Genomic DNA, 18,868 nt, shown 5'->3' on the forward strand with positions numbered 1-18,868 from the left:
ACTCTTTAGGATTCCAGAATCTTGCTATTCTTTGGGGTTCTACATGGAATGTTGCTGCTCTTTGAGATTCTGCATGGAATCTTGTCACTCTTAGGATTCCAGAATCTTGCTATTCTTTGGGGTTCTACATGGAATGTTGCCACAATTTGGGTTTCTGCCATCTACTTGTGACCTGGCTTGGCCACTGTTTGGAGAACAGGATACTGGGCTAGATGGACCATCGAGCCCAGTATCCTGTATGGCTACTCTTACGTGTTTGGTGGGAGTATCGCTAGACGTACTTGTTAATGACAAGCTGGATACACAGTTATTTGCCTTTGATCTTTCCATCAAGAAAGGTTTATTATATGTATGGTATAGATCTAATTTGTCTGTAGACCTATATTTCCTGTGTGACAGTCACAGTTGTAGACCCCTGACGCAGGCCCTGTAGCCAAAACACGGTCCGCATCGAAGAACTGTTAATAAAAATCTCCAGCCATTTTGGTCTACTCTGCTGTTGTTTTTTCTATTCTAAAAATTCTCTACATTTTAATCTCCAGTAAGGACCAAGTAGAAGCCCCTGAAATGCACCTCAGCTTCCCCCTGATTCACCTGAGGTCAGTTCTGAGAAATAGGCAAAAGTCAGGTAAGACCTTAGGGGGCCTAAAAACCAGGAAAGGTCAGACTCTGCTGCTACCGTGTTATAGCAGGGAATAACCTCCAGAGACAAGAGTTCAGAAAACTGGCCGGCACTATTGGCTTTGAATAGCAAGACTCAACAGAAGGCTGTAACTGCCTTTTACATCTCTCTAAAGCATTACAGAGCTGTCACTGGTGTCCTTCAGGTAAACGAGATTCTTCACCTCATCAAACACCTCATAGAGCCAAAATACAACTGAGCAACAAAAAAAATCAAACAGGAATGCACTGGGGAGGGACAAATGAAATAGGACAAGACAACATGGACTCTCGTTTGCCATGAAATGCTGTTTACCAATAATAGTGAGCACTGTTCATACGACGGGGCAGATTCTATAAATGGCACCTAAAACACTGGCGCTGAAAAAAACCTGCTTAAGCGGTATTCTATAAGCCACGCCTAAATTTCAGTGCGGTTTACAGAATAACGCTTAAGCGGACAGGTCACGTATAAATTCGCACCAATTAAAACATGGTGCAAATGCCCACGCCTAAATTTACACGCGGAGCACCGTTATCCTAAAAGTATACGCACAACTCAAAAACACGCCCCTGATCTGCCCCAAAACGCCCATGACCCTCTCATTTCTGTGCCCCCTTTTTCGAGCCGCATGTAAATTTTAGGCACGGATCCCACTCCTTAATTTACGTTCATAAGTCACAATTAAATCTAATTAGTAAAAATAATTGTTTGTTACAAAGCCAGTTATCGGCGCAAATTGGCTCGTTATTCTATTAAACTGCGAGCACAATTTTTGGTGACTTTTGTAGAATCAGGGGTATGTCTAAAGAGAGTGCACTCTTTTCTGATAGTGAATGTAGGTGCGATGGTTCGTGCACAAGCACAAGAGTTCACAAGTGCAAGAAATGCACAAGAGTGTGCGCTTCTTGCACTTACCCCCCAGATTCTATATAGGTCACCCAAAGTTCAGCGCTGGAATTTGAGCATGGATCCGAAATCCTCATGCAACTTAACGAGGAAATGGACACCAATTGGCCACTTCATTGGTGCCTAATTGATGTTGCGCGCGGATCTTCCCTGCTCGCTATTCTATAACTTGGCGCCTAACTTTTCTCACACACAACCCAAAGGGGACGTGGCCATGGGAGGGGCATGGGCGTTCCCAAAAGTTAGGTGCCAAGTTTTAGAATATGTTGATCTGCAGCTAACGCTGGGCACTAGACTCGCACCTTTTTCTATCAGCCTTAAGTCTGGTGCCCAATGTTAGGTGTGACTAGTGCGCTACGCCAGTATTTTATAAAGATTGGGCACCTTTTATAGAATAGGGGCTCAGGGCCAGATTCTGTATATGGCACCCAAAAAAAAGTTATGCCTAGGCGTATTCTCTAAAAGTACGCCTAAATTTTACAGACTAGACTTAAATTTCTGCACGGTATATAGAATACGCCGAGCGACTCGCCATGTGACTAAATTTGGTTGCGTCCATTTAGGCCACGTTTTATTTGGTGTTAAATCCCGACGCCTAAATTAGGCGCAGAGCGGGTGAATTCTATAATAATGCTCATAGATTTAAGAAATGCTCATGCCCCGCCCATGGCCACACCCCCTTTTCAACTATGTGACTTAGAATTTAGGCACATGTGACTTTAGAATTTAGAATACATTTAGCAAGTTGTGCGCGTAAATCTCAATTAATGCCAATTAGTGCTTATAATTGCTTGTTAACATCCAATGAACAGCACTGATTAGCTAGTTAACCAATTAAATCCAGGGGGGGGGGGGAGGGATCAGTGCAGATCTTTTTCACTTCTTAACTTCTAGCACTATACATAGAATCCTCCTGATAGTGCACACTCATGACAACATTCGTTCCAGAATGAACGCCCCCCACCCCCAGAAAAAGACATGAAAATGTTATGGCTACCCATTTCTAACATATCCTATAATGTTTCATATTGTTTACAAAATGGAATGATTGAAACCCCTCCCCCAGCAGCATGCACTATTTTTACACGGCTTGCACTATGTAAGACTAGTGTGAAAATAAATAGAAAAGCACATGATAATAACAAAGCAAATACCTCAAACAAAGCATTTACAATGAAAGAACATATAAAAACATGGGAGTCGACATTCAAAGGTATTTAAACAGCCAGCAGCGACTCCTGGCCTTTTACATCATTTGTCTGGGGCTAACCGGGCATATTCAGTGGCTCTTAAACCAGATACTGCGACTGAAAATGCCCACTTAGTGCCTAAGCCAGCGTTTCCCACACTGTGCACCACGACACTCTGGTGCGCCGCAGTGAACTCTCAGGGGTGCCACGGCACACCTTGACCTCCCTTCCACAATCCAGCATAACTCCCTACTTTCCCCTTCCCGCAGGTCCGGAATCTGCCGCTTCCTACTTCTTCCCCCGCCACCGCTGCAGTGCTCGCAGCTTACGTTTTTGGTCCGTCCGCGATTCACACAGGCACTGTGGGGACTTCCCTCTGCCGAATCCGGCCCTCACAACAGGAAGTTGAATCAGAGAGGGCCGGACTGGGCAGACTGGGAAGGTCCCGGAGTTCCTGCCTGTGTGGATCGCGGACGGCCCGAAAATGTAAGCTGAAAGCACTGCAGCGGTGGCGGGGGAAGGAGAAAGAAGAGGCGGTGATCCTGGACCTGCGGGAAGGAAGGTAGCGAACGATGCTGGATTTGGGGAAGGAAGAGGTGTGCTGGATTTATGGGCGGAGAGGGGCTGCAGGGAAAGGGAGACCCATGTGGCTGGGGGGGGGGGGGGGTGGAGCCCCATGTGGCTGGGGGGGGGGTGTGGAGACCCATGTCGCTGGGGGGGGGGAGGGTGGAGCCCCATGTGGCTGGGGAGAGGGGTGTGGAGACCCATGTCGCTGGGGGGGGGGGGTGGAGCCCTGCGTGGGCGGGGGGGGGGGGGAGGGGGGTTGTCGCGCAAAATTGCTCCAACACTAAGGGTGCCGTGAGCCGAAAAAGTTTAGGAACCTCTGGCCTAAGCTGAAACTGGCTATTCTGTGGGCATCTGGGGGGCGGAGTTGGCACTTAGCCGATTTAAGTGCCAATACTGAGCCCTTAACTGGCTAAGGTAACCGCGATTCATCATAGCTAATTGTGCTGAATATTACATGTAACCAGCAGTGTTTTATCTGGTCATGTATGTCCAGATACTCCATGCTGGTGGTGGACATGGCTGAGCATTGAGTATCCAAGCATAAAGCCGGTGACGGTCAGCACATGAATATTGACCCCATGGAAAGAAAACAAATTGAAACATTTCACAATGCAGATCCAGAGAGCACTACAGTCACAGCTGTTCAGAGGAAGGAAGAGTGTCTTACCTCTACAGACAGTGCCATTCTGCACCGACTCGTAGCCAGCTTTGCACATGCAGCGGCCAATGGGCACCAGCCACTCTCCATCTCCGTTGCAATACAGCTTAATGGGGACGTCCACCTCCTCAGCGTTGGAAATGCAGGTGCCTCGGGCCGACACCAGCGAGGTGCTTTCCGCCCCAGACAGCGTCTCCTGGAAGATGGCGCCGTTCTGGATCACCTGCGCACACTTGCGGTAAAAGACCCGCACGGCGATGAGCGACATGCAGCCGCCGTAGTCCTGGAAGGCCAGGTAGAAGCCATTCTTAGAGACAGGTCCAAAGCTGCGCACCTCCGTGTTGATTTTCATCACCCTGCCGCCAAGATCCACCTGAGAAAAGCTCTCGTCGGCCGCTATGGTGTCCACCTTGACCCAAGGGTTCTCCATCCAGCTGGGGACGGTCTTGGTGGCGGAGTCAAATTCCGACTCGTAGTAATAGAGGATGAAAGTCTCCTTGCAAGAGCCAGGGACATTGGGGATGCTGCTGCAGTCCCGGACCGAAAACTTCATCTCCACGTGGATGCGTTGGGCTCCTTTCCTTCGGATGTATTTGGTCCGGAGCCAGTTGTTTTGGCTGGCCCCAAAGACATTGCAGACTTGGTAAGTCCGAATGGTGTTCATGTTTTCATCGTACCCACTCACCTCTTCCCACTGTGGACAGAAGAAAAAGTGACATCGTGGTTAACGGTACAACATAAGCTTTTCCTATCATTTTCTACGCTTTTACCATTTTTATTTTACTTGTCTGCCAAGATCTGACCATTTTTTACAAATTTGTCTTCAATGACTAAATCATTCGTGCTGCTGGTTATGCTCTTGGTCCCCCAAAATACCTTTCCTGAGTTCAGTACAAGACCAGACCTGCCAATCTCCCACAATGAGCCAGAGACTCACGTTTAGGGTGGCCACCCCCTGACCAAAATTAGGAATCTTCTGCAGAACATGGAAGACCTGGGGGAGTCAGTCTTCTCTCTGCCTCCACGAGACCACAAACAGCTTCAAATCTCAGTAAACTAAACAGCTGCCACTTCCTGCTACGAGACCCGACACGCAGGAAGCGTCAGCTATACCGTGTTTCCCCGAAAATAAGACACTGTCTTATATTAATTTTTGCCCCCAGAAATGCGCTAGGTCTTATTTTCAGGGGCTGTCTTATTTTTCGGGGAAACATCGGGGTTGGATCAGGGTTGGCCCACCCGCCCTCCGTTGCTCCAGGAACTAACCTTAAATGCCTCCTTTCACCTTCGCAGCAAGCAGCAGCAGGACAGGCCACTCCTTCCTTCCATGTCCCGCCCTCGCCTGATGTAACGTCCGCGAGGGCGGGGAACGGAAGGAGAGGTCTGCCCTGCTGCTGCTTGCTGCGAAGGTGAAAGGAGGCGTTTAAGGTTAGTTCCGGGAGCGACCTCGGGTGGGTGGAGGGGGGGGCGGCCTTGTCCGGCTCTCGGCGGCCCTGCTTTCAAACAAAAATTTGCTAGGTCTTACTTTGGGGAAACAGGGTAGGATATGAAGCACCTGAGAGGCAGAGAAGTGGGAGGTGGGGGGAAATGGGGTGGAGCATGAACTGGATTGAGAGATGAAGTCAAAATCTAACACTTAAAAAATGCTACCCCTTGGCTTTTCTGCACGACCCATCTTAATACACTTTCAGAATTACACCAGATAGTTTTCGATTCGGCCGAATAGCGATTTAAATTTGAATATGAATAATCTGGGTCTCTACTGTGTCAAATCCTACTGAAATAAACACTTCATCTCTGATTTCACGTTATGTTAAAGCTCAATGTACATTATTCATATTCGGTATTCGTATTCGACCAAATAGTAAACTCTGCCATTTGTTACAGCTCTACAATTGGCTCCCTGAAAACGTCCCTCACTCAAGCTAAAATTATGTGTGGAATTCCACAAAGCGTACTTTTCATTCAGATTGAGGGCAGGTGTTTCTGGGATCTTGTTTTGGGCTGACCTGTCCATGCCCCGCCCACATGTAACATAGTAACATAGTAGATGACGGTAGATAAAGACCCCTACGGTCCATCCAGTCTGCCCAACAAGATATGTTCCCTTGCAGTTCTGCGCTATACAGGCTGCGCACTAAGCCTGTAGAACACTGCTTAGTACCCAGCTGGCACGTGCGCAAAAGTGCTCATATTCTATTGTCTTTATGTGCAAACGGCGCAACCATATTTAGCTGCGAAAGGTATAGAACTAAGGGGGTAATGTTTACACAAATCCCTGGTTCCTGATCGGCAAACTAAATTCCAAGAAGGCTAAGTGAGCAGTTACTACTAGTTCTTTCCTTAGCAAATCCCATCTTTGAGGGCCACATAATCCAGACTGGTTTTCAGGATTTCCACAATGAGTATGTTGGCATACAATGAAGGCTATGCGTGCAAACATACATCACATACATATTCATTGCAGAAATCCAAAAATTCAGACTGACTGGCACCACTTGAGAACTGGATTTGGGGAGCCCTGCATTAAAGGGTTGCATGGGTGCTACAATGTTCCCTGAGCACCCAGGAAACGTTCTCCTGTGTCTACAAAACATAAGCAATTAACTTCAGCTTTTGTTAACAGGAAAACAACAAACCAGCTTGATTCATGCCTGGTGATATCACAATTCCTGTTTATGGAATTCTTTGCCCCCTGGCAGTGGCGTTCCTGGCCTGGATGGCACCCGGGGCAGATCGCCGATGCGCCCCCCCCCCAGGTGCAGCGCGCCCCCCCTGCTAAATGACACCTCCCCCCTCTGGCGAAATGACACCCCCCCCCCCGGGTGCACGCCACGGCACGCACCTGCTCCGAGTAACCTGTTCCGGGGCAGAGGGAGCTGTAGCGAACGAGCGAAGTTAGCGAACTCAGAGCAGGTGCGTGCCGCGGCACCCCCCAGCGGCGTGCACCCAGGGTGGACCGCCCCCTTGATACGCCACTGCCCCCTGGTTCACTGCCAAGTTTTTGTTCCTTTAAGAAGGCCTTAAAACCCTAGGGGTCCTTTTACAAAGGCGCACTGAAAAATGGCTTGCGGTAGTGTAGGTGCGGGTTTGGGGCATGTGCCAATCCATTTTTCAGCGCACCTGCAAAAAAAAAAAAAATGCCTTTTTCTTTTGCCGAAATTGGACGTGTGGCAAAATCAAAATTGCCGCGCGTCCGTTTTGGGTCTGAGACCCTACCGCCAGCCACTGACCTAGCAGTAAAGTTTCATGCGGTAACCGGGCGGTAATGACCTATGTGCACCAAATGCCACTTGGCGCGTGTCTGATATGCACGGCAGAAAAATAACAATTATTTTTCAGCCACGCGTACTGGACGTGTGCCAAAAATGAAATTACAGCAAGAGCCATGCGGTAACTCCATTTTGGCGCACACTGGGCATGCGTAGACGATTACGTGGCTTAGTAAAAGGGCCCCTAAGAAATTCAAAGGTGAAGGTGCAAAAAAAAAAAAGACACCAAAATGGAAAACGGCTATTTCTTTTAATATGGGAAAATTATATACAGATACTCAGTTTCAGCTATGTGGTCACAGTTCTTTCATGGTACGAAGGGAAAGATGGGAGACTTCTGTGCTCCTTGTTGGCTACAGAAAAAGAGGGGAGGGATGATGAAGGGGAAAGGAGCTACAGATCCTGATGGGTTATAAGAAAACAGGCCCATTTGTAACATAGGAGAATATTTAGGGAAGAGCATGGGGGGGGGGGGGGGGGGAGAAGAGAGAAAGGGGAAACAGGTGCTGGAATTATGAGAACAGGAGAATGGGAGGGACGTATATAGGCTTTTAGGATGCTATATATTTATTTATTGCATTTGTATCCCACATTTTCCCACCTATTTGCAGGCTCAATGTGGCTTACGTAGTACCGTCAAAGGCGTTTGCCCAGTCGGTGGATAACAAATTCAAAGTTGTACAGTGATCGTATGAGGTATAAGTGGAGGGTCGACATGGATGAAGATTGCGTGTTGCCCTGTTCGATCATAGTGTTATCAGGGGAGGTAATAGAAGAATGAGAAAGAGTTGAAAGCCATGGTATTTTGAAAAAAAAAAAAAAAAGAAGCCAAAGGAAAAGAAGGGACCAGGAAGTAAACAAAAGTGGACCAGTTAAAAGGAATAATAGTAGGACCTTTTAAGAAACTGCATGCAGTCAAGGAAATGTGACCTGAAAACTACAAACAATGAAAGGATTTTTCTAGAGATTAGTTAATGGAGAGGTAGAGATAGAATAATTCACTCAAGATATGGAGTCAGATTTGAGGTCTAATCAGCCTTCTCAGGGTTCTCTCTGGTACTGGACAACTCTATCCCGGTACCGGCCAGGATCTAGGGGATAATTAACCCCACAAAAATTCAATAGTCGTGCTGTGTTGGTAGGTGAAGAGGGTTACGTGGGGTCGCTGGGGTAGGCCTTTTTGAAGAGGTTGGTTTTTAGTGATTTCCTGAAGTTCAAGTGCTCGTGGATTGTTTTCACAGCTTTTGGGAGCCCATTCCATAGTTGTGCACTTATGTAGGAGAAGCCGGCTGCGTAAGTTGTTTTGTATTTCAGTTCTTTGCAATTTGGGTATGGGATGGGGTAATATGAAAATTCTAATTAAGAATTGTGACTGTACCTGGATAACACAGTTTATTTATTTATATTTTGCTCACACCTTTTTCAGTAGTAGCTCAAGGTGAGTTACATTCAGGTACTCTGGATATTTCTCTGTCCCAGGAGGGCTCACAATCTAAGTCTGTACCTGAGGCAATGGAGGGTTAAGTGACTTGCCCAAGATCACAAGGAGCAGCAGCGGGATTTGAACCGGCCACTCTGGATGTCAAGACCGGTGCTCTAACCACTAGGCCATGTTCTAATGTTTGGCTCTGTTGCAAGGTTTCTTGATAAAGAGATTGGAAATAAAGACTAGCCCCTCCTTCCAGCATCTAGGATCTCACATTTATTGGACATTTCTTAGAGGTCAATTTTCAAAATGGATCTAGCCAGCTAAGTAATAGAACAGATTATGTCAAAGAAAGACTGCCAACCGGCTGACAAAAGCCCTATTTACCACTTTAAATGATTCCTCTGCTTCTCAGCACTTCGAATACAGGATTTTTTTTTTTTTTTTTACCACAAAGAAAATGTGGGGTTTTTGAGTCTCACACCCTGCCAGCATCAAGGATTTATAAGCTTCCAAAGATTCACAAATCTCTCAGCTCTTCTCCTGCTAGACTAATCATTTCTGGCACTGGATTCATTTTGGAGCTATTATCCATTTTTACCATTTTTAAAGACCTTTTCTTCCTCTCAAATACAGTCTTACAGCAAAGATTCCACAGATATTGGCAACTTTCTTCATCCTTCCTCTGAAAAGATACTGGTGAGAGGTTTTATCTGCGCACTCTGGACCCGATGCTTGGAGCACCGGCGTTTACCAGCGCACAATGCACAGAGGAAAGAACCACGGGAAAGAACAAACTCGCAAAGGAACAGCACAAATAGGATGCTAATGTAGTCAAAAGGATGCAAATAAGGGCATTTCTTATTCCCTTTCGATACGCAGCAAACAAGGGCAACCTTACCACCGGAAACCTTGTGCCAGCTCCGAGCTGGCGTTGGTGTATCCACACAGGCTGGAAAAAGGCAACTCGCAGCAGAGACTGACACAGGGACAAAGTCTGTCCCCGCCCCGTCCTCATGGGCAGAAGCCTTAATTATGATTTTATATTTAAATCTTTTTATTAAAATATAAAAAGGAACAATATGCTGTGCAACTGTAGTGTATAAAATACAAACAGAAAACAATAACAACAATGAGCAGCTATAATAACCCTCCTTCCCACCACCACCCTCTACCCTTCCAACCCCAACAATAGCTGACTTCTGCAACCCCCAAGGAATCCTAATCCACCCTGTTAAAATGTCCAGGGCTACAAAATACAACCCGTTCTGTATGCCCTAGAGGGGAGAAATATGCACTATGAAACACTTATGATTTTTTAAATCTGTGGATGAATAAGAAGTCATCAATAATCTCAGGATTCAGTCTAGCTCTCCTGTCTTCCACAATCCCTCCTTCAATAGAAGATGTCTCCTTAGAAGAGGTGCAGGTAGCAGGATGTACAGGATCCCCCATGCAAATTTTGCTAGCTTTGGCCAGCATGTTCGCTTGTTTTTCCAAAAAAATCAAAATATCAATGTCTGCATCACTGAAACATAAATAAGTCCGGTTCATTAACAGGCTTCGAAGTAGAAAATGACATGGGGACAAAGTTTGTCCCCGTCCCTGTGGGCTCTGTCCCCATCCCTGCCCCGTCCCGTGGGCTCTGTCCCCGTCCTCGCAAGCTCTGTCCCCGCCCCCATCCCCACGGTTACTGCGGATCCCCGTCCCCGTGTCATTCTCTAACTCGCAGCCCCAGACCTTTGGCGGCAGCTTGTTCCTCCACACAGTACAGCCCACCCTCTTCCTGGCCGCCGGGTTCATCTTCCGCCGCCTGCTCTCACATGTCCTCCCCCGGGGCGCGTTTCTGATTCGGGGATCGCTCGCCGCCAGAGCCCAGACTCCTCTCGCTATCCAGACTAGGAGGGTCTTTTCTGCATCATGAGCCCTGCCCTAAGCGGAGAAGAGAGGAGGGGTCTGGATCCTTCCACTGCCCGGCTTCATTTTAAAATCTGTGTCAACCTTGCTTTAAGGCGAACAGATGGTGAAGGGAGTTACAGATTTGGGAAGGACAGTGGAGAACCATAAGCACCTTCGCACAGGTCTTGTGCAGATATGCTGGGCACATCCCCCCCCCCCCCCCCCTTACTTTCGCAACGCTCAGCACTTCTCAGCTACTTTATGGTAGACAATAGCTCAGAAACATGAACTGGCCCATCCAGTCTGCCCAGTTATTTCAGTCCAGGTTGCAAACGATGCCAACCACACACTGTTTCCAGGATACTCCCTACCCAAGTAAAATGTCTCCCTCTCACTCCAGACAATTTACAGGGCACCTCCTCTCCTTTTAGGCACCCCAATACACTGTGGGGAGTGCCGGCCAGTATTCAACCCACGGGAGGCAGGCCAGCTAAGTGCCGCGATCAGAGCTGAGCCCGGGTATTCGATGCACCTAGAGATCCGCGTCAAAATCCAGGCGTATTCTATAACACTACATGTAATTTAATTGGCTTAAAGGCTAATCAGCATTGATAACAGCACTTAACAAGCAATAATGAGCACTAATTGGCAATAATTAGAATTTACACGCAAATTTGCTAAGTGTATTCTGTAATGAACTGCGCCTAAATTCTAATGCACGCAGTTCAAAAGGGGTGCGGTTATGGGTGAGCGTTCCAAAATTTATGTGCTTATTTATAGGATATGGCCCAGTGCTCGTAAGTCTACGCTCAGGGATTTACGCCACATTTTCGTTGGTGTAAATGGAGACGAACAGTTTAGACGCTGGGATATCAACTAAGCAAATTCTATAACCAGCACCTAAATCTAGGCGCTGCTTCTAGAATACACTTAGGTGGAAATGTTTTACTGCGTGGATTTTTTAGGCGCCTTATATAGAATCTGGCCCTATGCGCTAATATTCAACGGAGATAACTGGCTATCTCGCACTGAATATTTGGGCTTAGCCAGTTAAGTGCTATTTAACCGGCCAGGAGCCTTGCCTGGCCGGTGAAATAGCATTGAGTATCGGCCAGTTTGGCACCCCGACACCTTTATAGACCAGCAACATAAACCTGCATTGATGCGCCTACACTAACCTGCGACCATTATGCCATTATCAACAGCGGGCGACAATGGGCCATGAATTGAGTATAATACAAAAGCCATGAAAACAACGTACGACCACCTAAACTTCCGGAAATCACTAAAAAGTAACCTGTTCAAAAAGGCATACCCTATCGACCCAACTTAACTCCACAACACAACAGGACCAAAGCTCTACATAACTCTTCCTCTCTATAATTCCCCAAAGTATCTATAAGACATGAATCCTATTCGATCACATCAACTCCTTGTATTTGTTTCTCTACCGGAGTTGGCGAACGCCTCTACGGTACTATGTAAGCCACATTGAGCGTGCAAATAGGTGGAAAAATGTGGGATACAAATGTAAGAAATAAATAATTTGGAGGCATGCCCTTGCCCCCTTTTACGCTCTACCCAGCCGTACACCCTACTGTAGTTACGCTCTGTAGCACGTCTGCGTCATCTTACAGAAAATCGCGAAGTGCGCAAGTAACTGCATGGCCCCAGTTATAGAACCGTCTTTTTTTTATTAAACATCTTTATTTCCATCGCCCACAAATACAGTTAAGAAGTCATGACAAACACCGGGCCTGACATTCCGCCAGCGGTTTTGCTGTCTGTTGCCGGCGTTAAAGCGCCCGGCAACCAGCATTGAATATCCGGGGGGGGGGGGGGGGGGCAGTGTTCAACCACTAAAAGTTAACCAGCTATGCCGACATTCAGCGTTAACCATTTAGCTTTTTAACGGTTAAAGAAAGGACAGCTATTTCTGCTATTATGGATATCGGAACCTAATCGGATAAGTTGCACAATATAGCTGGTTATGCGCCGACACTAACTGGCAATATTCAGCAGAGATAACTGGTTATCACTCACTGAACATTCATGGTTAGCCGGCGATATTCTATTTAACTGGTTAGTGGCTGTGTTTGACTGATTAAATAGCTTTCACTATTGGGGGGGGAGGGGGACTATGAGGAGCCATATTTGCAAACATTACCATGTAATGTTATGATCTGGGCTTTTTCCAACTTACACCCACTATCCCACTCATCACCAGTGATCTAAAATATAACGCATCTTCACTCAACTACACGGAATTTCTTCTCCACAGTTGTGTAACCAACGGAAGACACTGGTGATCTCAATTGCCTTTTTAGCATATCAGTTCCTCTACCCAATCCAACAGCCATCAATTCTCTCCCCAGCCCACCCCTCAAGCCCTAAAACAGTCCCAGCAGACGACACTGCTCGAACATCCAGCTGCCTAGATCCCCACAGCCTTGCCAGATGGCATGCTGCCACCTCCAACCTGCCGACCCTGAGCCAGTTGGTTCGTGCAGAGTTGTACACCGTTGGCCCACTGTGTTGACAGATTTATTCAACATCTCAACCCTGTTGTTATCATCATCTTCCAGGTTCTACCAAGCATAGCCGATTCCATTACAAACGCTGACCTCCCCAACTTTTACCGCTAGGCTATTCCAAGCTTTGGCGATAGAAGCAAAGTATCCACGGTTATATGTGCTTGCTTTTCTTTTCAAAGGTTCCACCTATGAGGGTTTTCTTCCAGCCTTGCCCAAAACAAGCCCTTTGGGAACATCTCCTAAATCAGCTAAAAGTACTCACTGTTGGATAAAACTGAGGAACGGCAAATTTTGCACAGCCGGATTCATGTGCCAATGTGGCTTTGAAAATTATCCATTACACTGACGGACATTCCTCTAAGCAGTCACTAGAAACCGTCAGGGCTTCCTTCCCAAAAGATAAGAACCCTTCCAAATACCCACTGACTCCAGCTGTGTTATCAGGAAAGCGTGACCTTAAAAAGAATTTCCACTCATCGCAGAATCAATTCCATGAGCAATCAAGGGGAGAACGAAGGAAGCCATAAGAGCCGCTCATCCAGATTGCAAAATTTGGAGCCAAACTTTTGTCTGTTCACCCGTTTCCATTGTGGATGTGGTTGTTGAGGCGCAGGTAAGCCCTGGTGCTTTACTCTCATGCATAACTTTCTGATGAGGTTAAAACCAGGAACCAAAACCTCAAGTTCCAGCTGAGTGTTGCTAGACACTGAAATTCCATGTCTAGATAATCTTATCAGGCGAAAACAAACAAGTGTTTTCCTATCGCTATTTATAGGAAACCAACCCACAAAAAACACAATGCCGCTTTCTCAGAGTCATCGTCCTGGAGTCCTCAAAGAAAATCTGCCCACCAGTCAAGTTTTAAGAAGAAGGAAACTTTAATTCACCAGAAGACACTTTGCAAAGGGTATTATGTGTGTAAATATGTGTTTTACTTGTAAGTTGTCTCCTCTTATCGCGGGTAAAAGTGCACGCGTGCTTTAACAGAATAGCTGCAGACCTATGAACTGCCAAAGGAACTCTACAATTGCTCTCATAATGTCAGGCATAAGCCACAAACTGCAGGCTTCCTTACCATGGGCATTCGGTGGTATACACCGATGCAGCAGGCACCCAACGACTGAAAAGAGCTATCAAAAAATTCAGCGAAGATGAAAATTATTTCCGTAAGTGCAACTAGGCTTTCTGATCTAGCAACAGACAGCAAGAAAACACTGGCTTGTCACACCTGATTTTATTAAAATAATCTACGTTTCCACGTTATCTACCGAAGGTCCATCAAGCCCAGCATCCTGTTTCCAACAGTGGCCAGTCCAGGCCACAAATACCTGGCAAAATCTCAAAAAAGTGCACTACATTTTATGATGCTTATCCTAGAAATAAGCAGTGGATTTTCCCCAAGTCCATTTTAATAATGGCCTATGGACTTCCTTTAGGAAGCCATCCAAACCTTTTTTAAACCCCGCTAAGCTAACTGCTTTTACTACATTATCTGGCAACGAATTGAGTGAAGAAAGATTTTCTCCGATTCGTTTTAAATTTACTACTTTGTAGCTTCATTGCATGCCCCCTAGTCATAGTACTTTTTGCAAGAGTAAACAAATCGATTCACATCTACCCGTTCCACTCCACTCATTATTTTATAGACCGCTACGACAATAAATTATAAAATACACAAATTCACAAAACAAGAAAATTCTAAGTATAAATACAGAGTAAAGCCAGCATGCACTATATGTTATCAAAGCCCCAGAAGGAAAGAGACATCACCTACATCCTTTCAATCACTGTCTGGCTATACCTTCAGTTGTTTTTGAAAATACATTAACTGTGTCATTGTCCACAAATCAGCCAGTAGAGCATTTCAAAGTGCAGACCCAAGTCAGCACTTGCCACTTTTGATCAAGATTTCAGCAATCTGAGTTCATTTGTGGAGAAGGGGGGCTAATTTTCGAAAGCATTTTCCATGGCATTAAGACTTATCTATGGGAAATCACGCTTCAAAAGCGCAAAACCCCTCCTTCAATCCCTACACTGGCTACCAATAAACGCACGCATAACCTTCAAGTTATGCAGAATCATACATAGAATTCTCTCTGGACTGGCACCAGAATACGTGACCAAACTAATTGACCTACCAATAAGAAACTTCATGGACACAGCAAGATCATATTTAACGCCCAACTATCCCAGTTGTAAGGGACTGAAATACAAAACATCACCCGCCTCCAGCTTCTCATTTATAGACACCCAACTCTGGAACTCTCCTACCAAAAGACCTGAAACTTCCGGAAAAAACTAAAAACACATCTTTTCAAGAAGTTTCTTCCCGCTGCTTCTACCTAACCTCAAACCCACTGCAACATCCTCGCATATCTTCAGACAATGACAAATCAACGCAAACATAACCCTTAGCTTACTCTACTCACTTCCACCATACTAATCATAAATATAGCCCAGGCCATATCTGTTCGCTTGTAGTAAGTGATACTCTTAAACCAATCTGGATCACTGTAATTGTCTGCCTTGTTGTAACGATACTCTTGAACAGGGGCGTAGCCAGATGTCGGCGGGAGGGGGCATATTTTAGCCCCCACCCTGGCACTGCCGCCCCCCCCCCCCCCGCCATTGCTGACCTCCCCCGCCACCACCACCTTTGCCCCCCTTCCCCCGCCTACGACCCTCTCGACTCCCCCTTCCGCTGCCAACCCTCCCCCACCGTCGCCTACCTTTGCTGGCGGGGGGCCCCAACCCCCACCAGCCGAGGTCCTCTTCTTCCAGCGCAAGGCTTTGTTTTGTTTCTGTGAGTCTGACGTCCTGTGCAGGACATCAGACTCACAGAAACAGAACGAAGCCTTGCGCCGGAAGAAGGGGACCTCGGCTGGTGGGGGTTGGGGTCCCCCACCAGCAAAGGTAGGCGACGGTGACGGCGGGGGAGGGCTGGTGGCGGGAGGGGGGGTTGAGACGGTCGTCAGCAGGGGGGTACAGGGTCAAATCTACGGGGGCCCAGGCCCCCGTGGCCCCACGTAGCTACGCCACTGCTCTTCAATCAAATTGAAACACTGTAATTGTATGCAAGCCACATTGAACCTACTATTAGGAGGGAAAATGTGGGATACAAATGCAATAAATAAATATATATAAAGTATGTTTTATATACAGAAGTGGCTCTTATGAAATTATGCAGTTAACCTGGCTGGTTAAGTTCTGAGTATCGGCACTTGACTGGCTAAGTGTTGACTCCGCCCCCAGAAGGCCCCCAAAATTGCCAGTTTTGCGCTTGGTGCTAACCAGTTAAGTGCCGCTGAAAATTACTGGTTTCTCTGAAAGGGTGATTTAACAATCCAGAAGCCATTTCTGGCCGGTTAAATCGCTTCGAGTATCAACCCCGATATCTCTAACAGCCCTGTAGGCACATCGATGCTTATGTTGCCTTTAGAAAACTCATAAATATGAAAACATACAGAGGCCTCACGACCAGAGGATTAATTGGATTAAAGCATTGTCTGCAGTGGAGAAATCAATGAAGTCCAGCCCCCGTCACAGGCCTTCAGAAAGCTGGTGTGAGTCAGGTACAGAACACAGCGATTCACAGGCAGATGATCAAAAGCCCCGCGCTGTTCCAAACAGCGCTCTAAAATAGCGCTGGAACAGCGTGGGGCGCTATTAGACCTATGATCAGAGATAATGCATGCAAATTTAAGCAGCGCAATTATCTCTGATTATGGGGTAGAAGTGCTGGAGACCAATGAAAAGAGAAGGACGCCCATCTTTAAACCAGAAGATGGACGTCCTCAACTGCCCTGTTGCAGGGACGGCCAGATTTCAAGGGGGTGTCAGGGGTATAGCGACGAGGCAGTTGAGGACGTCCAGAATTTGGACGTTTCTGCAATGGGCAGTTAAGGACATCCAAAATTGGATGTTTCTATGAGAAAGATGTCTTTCTCATAGAAACATCCAATTTTGGACGTCCTTAACTGCCCCGTCATAGAAATGTCCAAACGTTTGGACGTCCTCAACTGCCCTTGCTGGCAGGTTTGCTGTAGGGGGGAATGGGGGCCTGCTGGACAGGGCTCACCATTCCTCCCCAATGATCTGCAAACCCTAACGCCAGCTCGGAGCTGGCGTAGGGTTTGTCGCAGCCAGCGACCCAATCTTTGGCTGGGGATGAATGCGTTAAGCGCTGATTAGCATGCATTTGCAGGCTACTTGCGCTAAGAGCCCTCGAGCGCGTTGTTTCACGTGCTCGAGGGCTCTGATCATGGGGCGGTAGCAAACGCCGGCGCTAGTATGGTGCTAACAAGCCTCTAGCGCCGGCGTTTGCTTTTGATCATCTGCCTGTCAGTGCCTTAAACGTTTCTCATCGGGATTCTCAGCCCGGCCTCCGAAATGGTACAAATATTTTAAATGGTGAATTTTTTCTTCTTCATGTATTTACGCACATCCACTTTTCACTCTACGGAACGGATGATCGAAGTGCAGAGCAGTTAATGTGGCTTCAATCACACGCTGTAGGTTTTGCCTTACCCTTCTGATGGTCTGTTTATTATGAAAGCGAGAGAATGTTTTTCCATTTTATTTGCCTTTATAGAATGGCATCTTTTGGACATTCCACCGTAAGATCCCGGCTATAAAATGCGCTCCCTCCTTCTCATGTTTATTTTACACCATTTAGAACATTTCTTAGATAACATTTTCATCGGGCATTATTTATAGCTGTAGAACTTTTATAATTTCACGCTTAAATCATTTTTACAAAACTCTTATCACTCTCCCGTATTTACTACCTCCTCTGCTTATCTATATTGAAAGGGTGGGAGATGCCCAGGAGATAACCCCTTGGCAAAGGTGCAATGGAAGATTGAAAGCTTGTCCCAGACAGATAAGAAAGGGCAGGGCTGTGTAACCGAGTACCCTGGTGGAGGTGCTTTGGGTCAGTAAGTCTTGCCTTAGGTATAAAACCACAAATGCTCAATTCCCCAGCGTGAAGATGATGATTTGGATAAAGAGCGATGTCCTGCAGGCAGTCACACTTGTCCAGCTGATAGCTGGGAGATGGCACCCCGACAAAATAGCCCTTGACAAATCAGCCTCTAGCAAAATAACCCTTAACAAAATAGCCCCCTAGAAAAAAATGCAGTGCCACTGCATTTTGTTCTTTGTCAGGGGGCTAATTTGCAGTGGCGTAGCAAAGGGGGGGCGGGAGGGGCGGTCCGCCCCGGGTGCACGCCGCTGGGGGGTGCTGCGGCACGCACCTGCTCTGAGTTCGCTGACTTCGCGCGTTCGCTGCAGCTCCCCCTGCCCTGGAACAGGTTATTTCCTGTTCCGGGTCAGAGGGAGCGCCAGCGAACGCGCGAAGTCAGGGAACTCTGAGCAGGCGTGCGCTACAGCACCTCCCCAGCGGCGTGCACCCGGGGGGGGGGGTTCCGCGCTGCATCGGGGGGGGGGTGCTGCACCCGGGGGGGGGGGGGGGGGCGCCGCCCCGGGTGTCCGCCCCCCTAGGAACGCCACTGCGTTTAGTGAAGATTCGGTGTAAATTTTGTTAACTGGTATTTCGGATGGATTATTGTTCTCTGCTAAACAGTAAATTTTCACTCATAAGAAAACACTTAAGCAGTTCTTTTCTACTTCAATCTGCTTATATTTGAAATAATCTTCCTTTGAAAGTTAAGCAAGAATTCTCTCATTATTCCTTTCACAAGAAATTCAACACTTTTCTTGTTAACAAATTTTTGATTATGTAAAATTATTA

General features: G+C 46.9%; 1 protein-coding gene across 3 annotated transcripts in view; it reads right to left on the reverse strand.

Annotated features, from left to right (window-relative positions):
- EPHB2 (EPH receptor B2) overlaps positions 1 to 18,868 on the reverse strand; it is a 482,074-nt gene that overhangs the window by 251,669 nt on the left and 211,537 nt on the right. For all 3 annotated transcript variants that reach the window (XM_030222384.1, XM_030222385.1, XM_030222383.1), the window contains exon 3: positions 3,995 to 4,679. In XM_030222384.1, coding sequence (XP_030078244.1) covers positions 3,995 to 4,679 — 685 coding nt within the window. The remainder of the gene's footprint in view (positions 1 to 3,994; positions 4,680 to 18,868) is intronic.

The sequence above is a fragment of the Microcaecilia unicolor genome, chromosome 13 (assembly GCF_901765095.1).
Source record: "Microcaecilia unicolor chromosome 13, aMicUni1.1, whole genome shotgun sequence".
In the NCBI taxonomy this organism is placed as follows: Eukaryota; Metazoa; Chordata; class Amphibia; order Gymnophiona; family Siphonopidae; genus Microcaecilia; species Microcaecilia unicolor.